General features: G+C 39.6%; 1 protein-coding gene across 1 annotated transcript in view; it reads left to right on the top strand.

The window, feature by feature from the left end:
• The window catches only part of SVEP1 (sushi, von Willebrand factor type A, EGF and pentraxin domain containing 1), a 469484-nt gene extending 458755 nt beyond the window's left edge, over positions 1-10729 (top strand). The window contains exons 48-50 of the mRNA XM_073664736.1: positions 4499-4594; positions 5797-5890; positions 10204-10729. Coding sequence (XP_073520837.1) covers positions 4499-4594; positions 5797-5890; positions 10204-10234 — 221 coding nt within the window. The 3' untranslated portion in view covers positions 10235-10729. The remainder of the gene's footprint in view (positions 1-4498; positions 4595-5796; positions 5891-10203) is intronic.
• Positions 10730-15720: the final 4991 nt, after the last annotated feature.

Raw genomic sequence — 15720 nt, 5'->3', positions numbered from 1 at the left:
CAAAGGTTGCAGTAAACTATTTTAGAAGCAATTCTTCATCGCACGAGAGCTACAAACTATTTGGAAACAGGCAAATCAATGACTCCAGTACAAATTCTGGATTTATTGCAAGCAAAGGCTTGTAAGTCAATAAAACACTTTCTCTTGGGAGAAATAGAGAAGGTGAAATTTACCTTATTTACAAGTGCTTATTTTATGTTGTTTTCAGCCAGTTTTCAAATAATAATAGTAATAATAACATATACTTCCCAGACTTCCATAATAGGCTATACCTTGAAATGTATTGGACCATGTCTCGTATGAGTTAAAGAGGTTGGCATGGATAATAATATTGCTGGCCTATCCATCGGATGGCTTATCTCTGATTGTTCTTTGGATAGCGCATCAAAATTCTTATGTTTGGTCATCAATATCAGACTGGTAGGGGTCCAGCCTCTCGGCAACCTCACTGATCAGCTGTAATCAGCGCCGGATGGATGTAGACAGTGAATGGAGCTGGAACAGCACAGTTTCATTTAATATTGATGACCTATCCAAGAAATTGGACATTGGTATAATTTGCCAATTCAACTTTAAGTCCTCCTTTATAAGACATTTCCAGCATTACTGATATTTCTGGCATCTCATCTAGCAGAAGCCAATTTCTGGAAACTCTCAAATACTAGCTTAGTTCTGTTTAAATCATATACAGGTGCTTTTCACAAAATTAGAATATCATCAAATAGTTAATTTATTTCAGTTCTTCAATACAAAAAGTGAAACTCATATATTATATAGAGTCATTACAAACAGAGTGATTTATTTCAAGTGTTTATTTCTGTTAATGTTGATGATTATGGCTTACAGCCAATGAAAACACAAAAGTCATTATCTCAGTAAATAAGAATAATTAACAAAACACACCTGCAAAGGCTTCCAACGCATTTAAAAAGGTCCCTTCCCTTAGTCTGTTTCAGTAGGCTCCACAATCATGGGGAAGACTTCTGACTTGACAGATGTCCAGAAGGCAGTCATTGACACACTCCACAAGGATGAGAAGCCACAAAAGGTCATTGCTAAAGAAGGTGGCTGTTCACAGAGTGCTGGATGCAAGCATATTAATGGAAAGTTTAGTGGAAGGCAAAAGTGTGGTAGAAAAAGGTGCACAAGCAACCAGGATAACCGCAGCATTGAAAGAATTGTTAAGAAAAGGCCATTCAAACATTTGGGGGAGATTAACAAGGAGTGGACTGCTGCTGGAGTCATTGCTTCAAGAGCAATCACACACAGACGTATCCAGGACATGGGCTACAAGTGTCGCATTCCTTGTGTCAAGCCACTCATGACCAATAGACAACGCCAGAAGCGTCTTACCTGGGCCAAGGAGAAAAAGACCTGGACTAATGCTCAGTGGTCCAAGGTGTTGTTTTCAGATGAAAGTAAATTTTGCATTTCATTTGGAAATCAAGGTCCCGGAGTCTGGAAGAAGAGTGGAGAGGCCACAATCCAAGCTGCTTGAGGTCTAGTGTGAAGTTTCTACAATCAGTGATGGTTTGGGGAGCCATGTCATCTGCTGGTATAGGTCCACTGTATTTTATCAAGAGCAAAGTCAGCGCAGCCGTCCACCAGGAAATTTTAGAGCACTTCATGCTTCCCTCTGCCGACAAACTTTTTGTAGATAGAAATTTAATTCTCCAGCAGGACTTGGCAACTGTCCACACTGCCAAAAGTACCAATACCTGGTTGAAAAACAACAGTATCACTGTGCTTGATTGTCCAGCAAACTCGCCTGACCTTAACCCCATAGAGAATCTATGGAGTATTGTCAAGAGGAAGATGAGAGACCCCAGAACCAACAATGCAGACGAGCTGAAGGCTGCTATCAAAGCAACCTAGGCTTCCATAACACCTCAGCAGTGCCACAGGCTGATCGCCTCCATGCCACGCCGCATTGATGCAGTAATTGATGCAAAAGGAGCCCCGACCAAGTATTGAATGCAATTACTGTACATACATTTCAGTAGGCCAACATTTCGAATTTTAAAATCATTTTTCAAGCTGGTGTTATAAAGTATTCTAATTTAATGAGATAATGATTTTTGTGTTTTTATTGGCTGTAAGCCATAATCATCAACATTAACAGAAATAAACACTTGAAATAGATCACTCTGTTTGTAAAGACTCTATATAATATATGAGTTTCACTTTTTATATTGAAGAACTGAAACAAATTAACTTTTTGATAATATTCTAATTTTGTGAGAAGCACCTGTATGTTGCAGAAATCCTTTGCCAATCATTGATGGTGATTAGCTCACAAGCAAGCAAAGGCTTGTTACTTCACTGATACGGCCCAATAATCATCCCCTGTGTAATAGTGATGTACTGTCGACAATAGTTCATCTCATTATAGTTTGTATATACAATGGAATAACAATACAGCATGTCGATCAGCGCTCATTATGGTTAAACCATTGGCTCATGTAAAAGGATGAAAACAACAAATATAAGTTGTGACAAAAGTAGTTATCTATAGTGCAGACTGCAGATAAGATACTGTCCAAATACAAAACTGGAAAGAGAGAAAAGTAAAATCACTAAAAAAAAGGGAACAAGGCGTAAGATAAGGAAGGGAGAGAAAACTATCCTACTGAAGGCTTTTAACCTATGCCCAATATCACACACCCAACTTGACTATACTAAGATGTCCTTGAGAAAGACTACCTGTTGGTCGAAACATCGGACAATATCTGTATTTCTTTGTCTCTTGGTGCCAGATCAGAGTAAATTCTTTATTTAACAAGATTCACCACTCATGTTGTCTTCTTCCGTGCTGTGGTGCTTGCTACTATTACAAAGGACCAATGTCCTTTCCTCAAGCACGACCTTCTACAAAGCAGTGCTGCCAGCTTTTCTTTACGTGTATCCATAGCCAACGGTTTTCTGTAAACTATATGGAATATTAATATATGAATATTAATAATTAATTAATATGAATCAATTAAAAATATGAAGTCATGAAATCAGAGAAGTTATCCTAGATAAATTTTACCTCTGTTTAATTTAGTGGGCAAGTGGGAGAGCTTTGTAACTGGCTTCACAGGAGTAAAGCTTCACCCCTTTGACTATGGAGGGAATAAGAGTTTTCCATATCCTGGGAATTATCAGTCTTAATGCCATAAGAAATGGCATCATAGTCATGAATAGTACAGTCATGGATAACAAAGTAAATTCTGATGTGTGTTCCAAAGGGAAAGAGAATAGTGTGTTGTGGAGCCTAATCATTTCATCCCATCTATTCTAGAGGGGGACAACTGTGGATGAAACAGGCTTTATACGAGTTTTGCGATCTGCAATTATAGCACATTGTACTCATAGCATTATACCCTCTATAGTAAAGATCAGATATATCTGAAAATATGCAATGAAAAAGCAATGGGGTGCTGCTGCTGTGAGTCAGGATTTGGAAATTGGTTTCCTAGAGTATTGGTGCTACACTTCGTAATATCAAGTCCAAGTTTGGACTCTGTTTGAAACAGTTGTATATGTTCTTTTTTACCTGTGATTTTTTTCTTTCATTCTGTTTCTGTACAATATTTTAATGTTACTACTCTATGTACAAAAACACAAAACGGACATTTAGTTTATTTCATTGTTTACCATTAAATAGAGCACATAGTAAGATATAAAACAATGATGGCTACTACATTAAACTCAATGGCATAACTAGAGTCCAATGGGCTGGGGTGCACTATTTGGACCTGAGCTCCCACCTGCATGTTCGTCAGATGTGATCCTTTGTAGCATTCCAGATCATGTGAAGACATGTGTTTGCCCTCTCATGTAACAATGTCCCCCATTGTCTCCGATCCTGGCCACTTTCTGCAATAATGTCCCTCATCTTGTGCCCCTTTCCTGTAATAATGTCTCTCATCCTGGGCCACTTCTAGGTATAATGTCCTCCATCCTGAGCCTATTCCTGGTATGATGTCTCCATCCTGGGCCCCTTCCTGGTATAAGGTCTCCCTTCCCTGGTATAATATCCTCTATACTGGCCCCCTTCCTGCCATAATGTCCCCCATCCTGGGCCTCTTCCACTACTATTTGTCCTATATCATGGATCCTGCATCATCTTTGGCCACTTCCAGTAATATATGCTCCCCTTCATGGACCCCTTCTGGTAATATATGTCCTCTATCCTGGTATAATGTGCCCAATCCTGGACTTATTTTAGTAATAATGTCCCTGTATTGCTCTTCTCCAACAAATATATAAAAAATAAACGATTATACTGACCTTTCCTCACTCCTACGATGCACATCCAGCTGAAATAGCTGCTAGAGTCAGCAGGGCCTTCTCCCGCACTGGCCCGGTAGCACTCTCTTCAACCGTGATCGTTACGCCCCTGATTAAACATATGATAGAGTGACAGGTGGAGCTCCTACTTTACAATGTCAGCTTTTATATGGTTTTATGTGGCATACAATATTATCTATAGACAATCTGTTTTCTTCTTCAGCAATTTGCATACTGCCATGTCTAAATGGAGGCCGGTGTACAGCTCCATACAAGTGTAACTGCCTAAATGGCTGGACTGGGTCTCGCTGTCATCTTGGTAAGTAATGTAGACCTTTCTTTACACCCAAGTGTAGTTGCATAGAGTTAATGACACTCTACACTATATATGTATTAAACCTTTAACACTTTTTCAGAAGGATGTTGTTAGAGTGTTTCCAGACCGTCCATAGACTACTCTGCAGTGATGTTCTAAAACGTCACTACATAGTAGCGCAGTACACATAATCATGTAGCTGGAAGTGGAGATAAAGAGAATATATAGAGAATTACTGTCTGTGTCTTCTCTATAGCTGTATACACAACACTAAACGAACGCTGTGTATACTGTAATAGGAAATGCTGACAGCGGTTCTTCCTCCATACACATAGGTCATGTAATTATTGTGTGTAGTGGGGGAGCAAGAGCTTCAGGGTCATAGAAGACCCAGACAACTCTTTCTATGCAACCAGGAGGCTGCATTTCCCTTTTAAATGGGGCTAATATACCCAGTTACAAGGAAAATAGGATGAAAATAAATATATATAAATATTGCAATGCCCCCACCACAGGTCTTTTATGACATAGTGGGGGGCACAATGTGCAACTTAAATGAAAAAAAAAAAATAAATAACAGGTAAAAAATAAATAAATATATTTTTTTAAAAATCCCATTGTCAATTTACATCGCTGTTACTAATCCCCGTCCCCTAAAAAAAGTCTGATATACAAAAATATTTATAACAGAATGGGCAACATGTTTTTAATGTATTTTAGTAGTCCGGTGTGGTCATAAAAAAAAACAAAAAAAAACCAGGAAAAACAGACACTTATTTCCTTTTTTTTTCACTGATATCCCCCAAGATCAGCAAAAAGATAAATAAATAAGAGAGACATAAAAATAAAGCCTAAAGTATGAAAAAAAAAACGCAAGAATTATCCGAACAAGAAAAAATGTTATAGCTCTTCAAAGCACATGTACAAAAACCCCAAAAATATGCCTGGTCAAGAACGGGGGTAAATGGCTCAGTCTTGAGCTGCTTAAGCTATTACTTGGATAAACCTAGAAAATATATAAGCCCCTTGAGTGCTGTTGGTCTGTCGCATTTGATTTTTCCTTTCAATGTGCTTTTCAGATGACCTGCTACTGTCAGATAACCATAGGGTTATTCATATTTTAGTCACATGAGATATAACAGGCTATTGTAGGTTGAGAATTTTGTAGTCTGTAATTCCTCTAATTATATTAAATCTTCTTACAGCTGTTTGCCAGTCTCCTTGCTTAAATGGAGGTAGATGTGTAAGACCAAACAGATGCAATTGCCCTCCAAGCTGGACAGGGCCTGACTGCTCTAGGTAAGTCTTGTTACCATTGCTAAATGCTTCAGTGTAGGCAGTGATAGTTGTAGCAAGGTATGTTTTAAAGGGAAGCTGTGACGTTGTACATGCAGGCCGATCTGTGGACACCATAGCATAGAGATGGAGGAGCAGAGCAGAGTGATATGTAGGTTTGTTGGGCAAGATTCAGTGTAACTTGTATTTTATTCTTTAAGAACCCTGGTTATGTATGTAAAGGAGTCCAGTGGACGGTCCTACCAGTGATTGACAGCTTTCTGTGCATACACAGTCATAGAGGAACGACTGTCAATCACTGAATAGGACCACCCACTGGACTCATATACATACAAACACCAAGGATTTTAATGAATAAAATTCAAGGTTTACCAAAAATTTTCCCACATATATGTATATCAATCTGATCAACTCCTCCAGCTCTATAACAACCAGCCAGCAGACCAGATACCATTTTCAACATGACAACTTCTCTTTAAGTGCTTACAATTCCAACTTTAAGACCACGTTCACACGTTCAGTATTTGGTGAGTTTTTTACCTCAGTATATGTAAGCCAAAACCAGGTGAGGAACAATCAGAGGGAAAGTATAATAGAAACAAGTCACCACTTCTGTATTTATCACCCACTCCTGGGTTTGGCTACAAATACTGATGTAAAATGCTGATCAAATACTGACCGTGTGAGCGTGGCCTTAGAGTGAATTCAGATGAGGTGGAATTGCTGTAGATTTTACACTTTTGTTAGGGTTTACACTAAGAAGTAAAGAAGTCCTAAGACTAAGTTCTCATGATAAATATTTGAGTACGATTTTGAAATCTGCAACATGTCAACTTCTCTTGCCAGACTTCAATGAGATGAGAAAAATCCATAGATCAAAAATCAAATATGAACAGCAGAAACACAATAAATATGCATGTAATTCGCACAATACTTTATCAATAAAGTTTTTTTCAAAATTAAGAAAAAGGAAGTTTCCAAAACAAAGCAGTTTAATTTGAAATATGATATACCAAAAAGAGACAATGTAAAAAATGCAGTCAAAAACTAAATGAAAAAACACAAGTAACCTAAAATATAGGTAAAAGCTATGGGTGAAAACCGTCATTTTTTATTTTTTTGTCATTACAGTAATTTATATCACATTACTATTATATAATAAAAGTTATTGATGGGTGGAGATCAGAGTTCTTGAACTAATCTGTTAAAGGGGTTTCCTGATTCAAATCAGTAAGTCTGCAGTCATTCTGTGTGACTGCAGACTTATTAATCCCCCCCAGCTCATGCACTGTGCTCTGTGGGGATTCGCCGGTTTCTGAGCCAGGACTGAAGGGTATGTATGAGTTATACATACTCCCAGCCAGAGCCTTCCAGTGAGCGAGGCCTCGCTCCTTACACTTGTATTGACATGGCCATCCTGGATGGGCTCTGGCCGGGAGTATGTATAACTCATACATACCCTGCTCAGAAGCCGGCGAACCCTAGCGGCACACAGTGACTGCAGACTTATCGATTTAGACCGGACAACCACTTTAAGTTAGTTAAGAGGAATGGCACTCAACTTTCATTTAGTGAATGCAGCCCTGGTTGTAGGTCAAAAGTAGTGGTATGTAGGAAAAGAAATTGAAGAGGTCATTCTGCTTTGCTAATGTTATGTCTCCTTTGTCCTAGTGCTTGTGGTGGAATGTACAGGTAAACGCCACAATTAAAAAGTAAATGTGTATCCTAGTGAAATTCTCTTAGGGTATGTGCCCACGATGCAGATTTTAAGCAGAAATTTCCTGAGCGTTTTTTCCTCTCCCTGGCAGAAAAAACGCATACAGATTTTACATATGTTTTTCCTGCCAGGGAGAAGCGTTTTTAAGCGTTTTTACATGCGTTTATGCAAGCGATTTTGAGTATCACTTGGAAAAAGGCTTGACAAGTTGGTCACACAATATAAATCCATGCAACTGGCATGGATTTATATTGTGTGACCGAGATTTCTGCTTAAAATACTGCACCTATAGTAAAAAAAATAAGAATTATAAAGTAAAAAATAAAAAAAAATATTCATAGACACCTCTCCGGTGGTCCCCGGTCTGCTCCAGGTGGCGTCCTCTCTTGACGCGACCATCACCTGACCGGTTGGGTGACCATCAGCTGACTAAATGACGTCACCGCAGGTCCTGCCAGTACACCGCCGGGAGGAGACTGGGGGCCGCCAGAGAGGTGAGCATGAATGTTTTTTTTTTAACTTTTACTTTAGAATTCTTTTTTAACTTGCAGGTACGATGGTACCCGGGTTGGATGAGAGTCTCCTCTTTTCCAGACCCAGGTACCATCCGCGCATTGAACCGCATAATATCCACATGTATACATGCGGATATTATGCGGTTCAATGCAAGTCAATGGCGGCGATTTCGCCGCGAAATCGCACAATAAATGGTTGTGTTGCGAATTTTTCTGCAATGATAATCCGCAGCGGAAATTTCCGCAGCATGTGCACAGCACATGCGGATTATCATTTGGAAACATGGCAGACATCTTAACAAGCGTTTTTAATGCGTTTCCGCAGCGGAAATACCGCCGCGGAAACGCATTAAATCCGCATCGTAGGCACACAGCCTTACTCACTAAAATTGGAAAATCCCTTGAAATTGAATTTACCAATTCTTTTAAAATCACATAATATATAAAAGCTACCCAATGTTGTAGATATCTTAGATTAGCTTGCAGAGAATGTATGCACAATTCGGGTTACCCAAGAGATTGCAAACTTAAACCTTCAAACTGCTTAGCTCAGTAGATGCTGTACCATCTTATTCAGTATTTACCAACTATACATTATTAGAACATGAGCACTTGGGATGATCTGGTCCTTTATCCCATCACCCTGTTCTTTTCTCTTCTCACCATGTCAGCTTGTTTCTCTATTTTCTCTACCTATAAAACTCATGGGTGCTCTTTTTAGACCATATTCCATGGTGTATTAACTCTGCATTTTTTCTGCATGATTTCCATTACTTTTCCACACCATAATATGCAATAGCATCTACTCTGTTTATGTCATGTTTGTTTGATGCATTTTAACTTTATGCATTTTACTGCAAATTTGAAACACAATTATGATTTTATATGTGATTTTTAGTCTTGGAGTACAAGTCTTTAGAGCAAAAAAGCACCAAAATACACAGTTCCGCAGCGCTTTTAAGAGCACAGTGGGCACAAATGTTCATGAAATCACATCCATTTTGCTTGCACTATTAAATGCAGCAAGTTTGCTGCACAACAAACCCACAACATTAAGCTATGTTGGAACATCTAAATTAAAAGAATGTAAGAAACTATACATGGACTGAGCCATATAAATTCATTGGCACCAACTCTAAGATATATTGTTTGATAATGGTAATTCTGCTAATGCTTTATTTCCCATTCTGCTTTTTCTTTAAAGTTTACTGTGTACAATTCTTTCCATTGTATTACTAAAGAATAGTGTTGAGCGAGTATGTTCTATTAACCCTTTCGCCGAGTATGCTCGGCCGAGCTCCAAGTATTTATAGCTGCTCGGTGATATGGTTGAATTGCTCCCTTGTGCATGATTTGCAACTGTTTGACAGTTTTAATACATGTGAGGAATGTCTATTTCTTACACATTCCTCACATGTAATAAAGCTGTCAAACAGTTGCAAATCATGCACACGGGAGCGATTCAACCATATCACCGAGCAGCTGTAAATACTCGGCGCTCGGACAGAACATACTCGGAACAGAACATACTCGATCAACACTACTAAAGAAGTATTATGCTATTTAACTTTTAAATAAAATTTGTTTCAGTTATTCCTGTTTCTTTAAGATCTCTGATTATTGTCATTTAATAGGAACCTTTATTGATAACTCCCAGAATATAAAATTCTGTCTTGGTTATTTGATGGACACACATCTTCACCTGTTGATTAAAAGACACAGTTCATTTCACGAGCCATGCATCTTTGTGTCCAACCTAATGTTGATCCCATTATATTTCTCTTATAATAAAAGTGGCATGAAACTGTGGAGGGGTTAAGTACAAAAAGTCAGATTAGTCATTTTATTGACATATGCAAATCCTATAACCAGTATGACATGAATTTGATATGGTTTTGTAATTTCCAATTTTTATTCACAGTCCTTTAGATATAGGCAAGCAGCGAGATATATACAAGATGAGCTATTCTTTCTGTGTGCCTTCAATTCTTTTAGAATGTGATCTGTGTTTCCTTTTGATGTGCCACATCTGCCGTTTTAATCACATCCTAACTGTTTTCCCTTTTTTGTTTTGTTTCTTTCAGAAAACGAAAGAATGGGTTTTCTCCTTTTTAGTGGTAAATTGGATTTGTTACACAAAAGAGAACCCATTTCATGCAGGATCTAATCTAGAGTGCATTTTAATTCAAATTAGAATGCCATAATGTGATATATTTTCTTATGCTTGTGGATGTTTTTTTTTAAAGTCCTTCTGTATTTTCATACGCAAATGTATATTAATAATATGCTGCTGAAGGTTGAATGTTATTTGAATAAGGATATTGTATATACTTTCTCAACGTTTACTTAAGTACTGCATCTAAATGGATTATACTGCCTAAGGTGACTGTATGGGATATACTTGTGATGGCAGATAATTAGCAGAAAAACAATGGAAAAAGCCGACTTTGCTAATGTTTATATATCATTTTGTTGCTTTATGTTAATTAGATTTAAGATTCAGCACAAAATCATCTGATTATTTTTGTTTGTTGTTAAACTATGTTGTTGTGAATTACCCATAAAAGCAAAGCTTACAATACATTTTATAATAAAATGAAAGAACCCCTATTGGTCTGTGTATTATCTTATCATAATATGTACACATGTGGTCAAAACTGTTGATACCCCTCGTTTAATGAAAGAAAAAAACACAATGGTCACAGAAATAACTTGAATTTAACAAAAGCAATAATAAATTAAAAATCTATGAAAATGAACAAATGAAAGTCAGACATTGCTTTTCAACCCTGCTGCCACAGAAATTTAAAAAAAAATTAAACTCATGAAATAGGCCTGGACAGAAATGATGGTACTCTTAACTTAATATTTTGTTGAACAACCTTTTGAGGCAATCACTGCAATCAAACGATTCCTGTAACTGTCAATGAGACTTCTGCACCTCTCGACAGGTATTATGGCCCACTCCTCATGAGCAAACTGCTCCAGTTGTCTCGGGTTTGAAGGTTGCCTTTTCCAGACGGCATGTTTCAGCTCTTTCCAAAGATGCTCAATAGGATTTAGGTCAGGGCTCATAGAAGGCTACTTCAGAATAGTCCAATGCTTTCCTCTTAGCCATTCTTGGGTGTTTTTAGCTGTGTGTCATTATCCTGTTGCAAGACCCATGACCTGTGACTGAGACCAAGCTTTCTGACACTGGGCAGCACATTTCTCTCTAGAATCCATTGATAGTCTTGAGATTTCATTGTACCCTGCACAGATTCAAGACACCCTGTGCCAGATGCAGCAAAGCAGCCCCAGAACATAACAGAGCCTCCTCCATGTTTCACAGTAGGAACAGTGTACTTTTCTTGATATGCTTCATTTTTCCTTCTGTGAACATAGAGCTGATGTGCCTTGCCAAAAACTTCCTTTTTTGTCTCATCTGTCCATAGGACATTCTCCCAGAAGCTTTGTGTCTTTTCAACATGTAGTTTGACAAATTCCAGTGTGGCTTTTTTATGATTTTTTTTTTTCAACAATGGTGTTCTCCTTGGTCGTCTCCCATGAAGTCCACTTTGGATCTAACAACGACGGATGGTGCAATCTGACACTGATGTTCCTTGAGCTTGAAGTTCACCTTTATTCTCTTTAGAAGTTTTCCTGGGCTCTTTTGTTACCATTCATATTATCCGTCTCTTTGATTTGTCATCAATTTTCCTCCTGCGGCCACATCCAGGGAGGTTGTCTACAGTCCCATGGATCTTAAATTTCTGAATAATATGTGCAACTGTAGTCACAGGAACATCAAGCTGCTTGGAGATGGTCTTATAACCTTTACCTTTAACATGTTTGTCTATAATTTTCTTTCTAATCTCCTGAGATAACTCTTTCCTTTGCTTCCTTTGGTCCGTGTTGAGTGTGGTACACACCATGTCACCAAACAGCACAGTGAGTATCTGTAGCCCTATATACAGGCCCACTGACTGATTAAAAGATTGTAGACACCTGTGATGCTAATTAGTGGACACAACTTAATTTAACATGTCTCGTTTGTCACATTATTTTCAGGGGTACCATCACTTCTGTCCAGGCCTGTTTCATGAGTTTAATTTTTTTTTAAATTCTGTGGAAGCAGGGTTTAAAAAGCAATGTCTGACTTTCATTGGTTCATTTTCATAGATTTTTAATTTATTATTGCTTTTGTCAGATACAAGTTATTTCTGTGACCATTGTGGGTTTTTCTTTCATTAAACGAGGGGTACCAACAATTTTGACCACGTGTGTATATCTCATAATTATGAAATATTAATCCTTACAGAGTCCCAGTGAGCAGTGTGAACTATTCTGTAATGTTTTATATGTTCTGCCATGCTGCAGGCTATACCAGCTCTCTAGTATAAAGATCTCATAAAACAATGACATATATCTAAGCTTTCTGGAATGCAAATTAGCACTTTTCAAAGAGGAAGAAAACTGGCTCACTAGTGCCACATATTGGAGTTAACTACCCTATAAGTTAGTCTAATACTCTTTAATGAGTCTTGCAACATAGTTTCATAGGTTTTAAAGTTTAAACTAGACATAAGCCCATCAAGTACAACTGTAAGGTGCCTAGGGCGGTAGTCATGGATGAGGGGCTGTCTTCCCACACCTTGGCACCCCAGAAATAAACAGTGGTTCACATGTGCTGTGTATGTAGTGCATAACACTCACAGTTTGGTCGGAGGCCTCCGATGTCTCCAGGCTTCCAGATCCAGGAATAGCTATACATAAATCAGGGGACACCAGCTTCTTATCAACATCAACTAGTTGAGTACCAGGTAAATTGCGTGGGATTCGGCATGGGTACTGCACATCTAAAGGCCCTGTGATGTGCAGGGTAGGGGGAAAATATTGAAATTAATTAAGTAGGTAGGGATTTCTTGGTGTCCCCCGCCAGGGTTAAATGATTTTATAAAAATGATTTAATAAAAATTTTATGAAAATCATTTAACCAGGTTAAATGATTTTATAAAAAGCATTAAAGCAACCAGACCTCTAATATGGGCCATACAGGTAAGTATATATTCACATTTCTATCACCTGTATGCCCATATTAGAGGTCTGATAGGTCCCAGGGGGGTGACAGATTCCCTTTAAATCACAACTACAGCGCAGAACAATGCTGCAGCCAATCATTGATATCAGTGGCTCGGTGGCTACAGAAGTGATGTGGGCAGCAGTCATGACATCATCACAGCAGACTATAAGCAAAGAGTGGAGCAGCAGCATCAAGCCAGCGCTGGGCCCAAGGAGGGTAAGTAACAACTCCATTCATTATATTACCCTAATACCGACTGATAAACCAAAAAAATCTATTGCCAAAAACCCCTTGAAGTGGTTTGTTTCATCTTCAGAAGCAGGAGTGCACTGCTTCCCAGCTTCCTGATTAATGATTGCTGGATGGGGAAGCACTTCTAAATGACTGACAGTTCAGGTGAGTAGCATGACCATCCTGCTTCCAGCTTTGGAAGCACAGTGAGACTGAAGAAGGCTGGGCTCATGAAATGACCAGTGATTCAGGCACGCCTCAGTACAGTGCTTTTAAGCTTTTTAGGACAGAGTTTGTAAGCATTGTGCATGTTCGGCTAAAGCTAGTAGACAATAATGGAGGCCGGTCATTTTGAGCTAGCAGATAAACAATGAAAGAAGAAAATTCAAATATAAAGAGAATTGAGGTATGTAAAAACATTAAATAAATTACAAAAGAGCTTATTTTTTTCAATGACTACCAAAATTTTAATCTCATATATCAGGTCAGTGCCTTTGATGCATAATTAATCAGCCAACATCTGACTCTAACACTCTAACAGCCGCTGTTAACATGTTAAATGGTACTGTAAATCACTCACATCAGCATTTAACAAGCACCGACACAGAATGCATAATTCCTCACGCTCATTGGCGTGCCAGTGATTGCGAGGTGCCGATACATTGCTATGACAGCCAGGTGTCTGCTGAGACCCTCTGTGCTTGTCATGACGACTCTCCTACTTAGGAGACCGTGATTTTAGTTCTCAATAGCATTGCAGATACACTGCTATGTATAGTATAAGCAATCGGATAACTGCAGGTTCAAATCCCCTAAAGGGACTAACGAACCTAACAAATACAGTAAAAAGTGAACAAAAAATGTTTTGAAAAAAATGCAAAAGTTTTGCCCCATTAAAAAATAAAGCAATAAAAAATACACATATTTGGTATTGCTGCATTCGTAAAAGTCAGATCTAGCAAAATCTAAAATAAATTAATCCGATTAGTAAAGGGTGCAACAAGAAAATGAAATCGAAACTCCAGAATTCCGTTTTTTTGGGCTGTCACAAAATTGCAATAAAATTTACCCCAAAATGGTATCAGTAAAAACATTAGCTCAGGGCACAAAAAAAAAGCCTTCGCACCGTCCGATATTTGGAAAATTGAAAACGATAAGGCGCCCAAAATATGGTGGCACAAAGAAAAAAAAATGTTTTTTTTTTCATAAATTGCCGAATTTTTCCACTACTTACCATAATTATTGGACTATAAGATGCACTTTTTTCCCCAAAATTTGGGAGGAAAATGGGTGTGTGAATTATCTTCAAAATTTAGCTTACCAGGTGGGGGGGGCGCTGCGGTGGTGGAGAGGGGTCACAGTAGGCAAGGTCGCTGCTGCAGGAAACCGGCGGCAGCAGGAGTGGGACAATGCTGCGGGCCCTGGGCTGTGAGGAGGGGGTGTCCCGGTGTAGTAGAGGCAAGAGAGCCTTTAAGAGAACTCTTACATCATGCTTCAAAGATGGAGAGAGACTGCCATCTGCTGGCCAGACACAGTCAAGCGGAACCAAGATATACAAGAGAAGTTGAAGGGAGAGCAGATTTAGACACTGGACCCGGTCAGGTGACTTCCAGGAAGGAGTTCCTGGAGATAAGAGGCCAGCGCGCCGAGCCTGAGCAGTTTTTGGCGCCAAGCAGCAGAGAAGAGCAGACGTGCTCACTGCATGCTGAGAAGCCCCGCGTGGCAGGCCGAACCCGGAGGCCTGCGAGGTGCCACAGCCGGGCGCCGGTGGATGGGCTCCGGATCCCTCACAGATGTGACCCGAGTGCTGTACCTACTGAGGTGAGTCGGAACCTGCTTGCGGTGCTGAGTGAGTTCGCGGAACCCGACGTCGCTCGCCGACAGACGAGGTCTGGACCCCCCTATCCCCGGCAGCAGGAGTGGGGCAATGCTGCGGGCCCTGGGCTGTGAGGAGGGGGTGTCCTGGTGTAGTAGAGGCGAGAGAGCCTTTAAGAGAACTCTTACATGATGCTTCAAAGATGGAGAGAGACTGCCATCTGCTGGCCAGACACAGTCAAGCGGAACCAAGATATACAAGAGAAGTTGAAGCAGCAGAGAAGAGCAGACGTGCTCCCTGCGTGGTGAGAAGCCCTGCGTAGCAGGCCGAAGCCAGAGGCCTGCGAGGTGCCACAGCCGGGCGCCGGTGGATGGGCTCCAGATCCCTCACAGATGTGACCCGAGTGCTGTACCTACTGAGGAGAGTCGGAACCTGCTTGCGGTGCTGAGTGAGTTCGCGGAACCCGACGTCGCCTGCCGACAGACGAGGTCT

This window comes from Phyllobates terribilis, unplaced genomic scaffold (assembly GCF_046119375.1).
Source record: "Phyllobates terribilis strain yellow unplaced genomic scaffold, ASM4611937v1 Scaffold_1__5_contigs__length_1240528914, whole genome shotgun sequence".
NCBI lineage: Eukaryota > Metazoa > Chordata > Amphibia > Anura > Dendrobatidae > Phyllobates > Phyllobates terribilis.
Note: the sequence above shows the minus strand (reverse complement) of the source record. Positions and strands in the feature narration are given on the sequence as shown.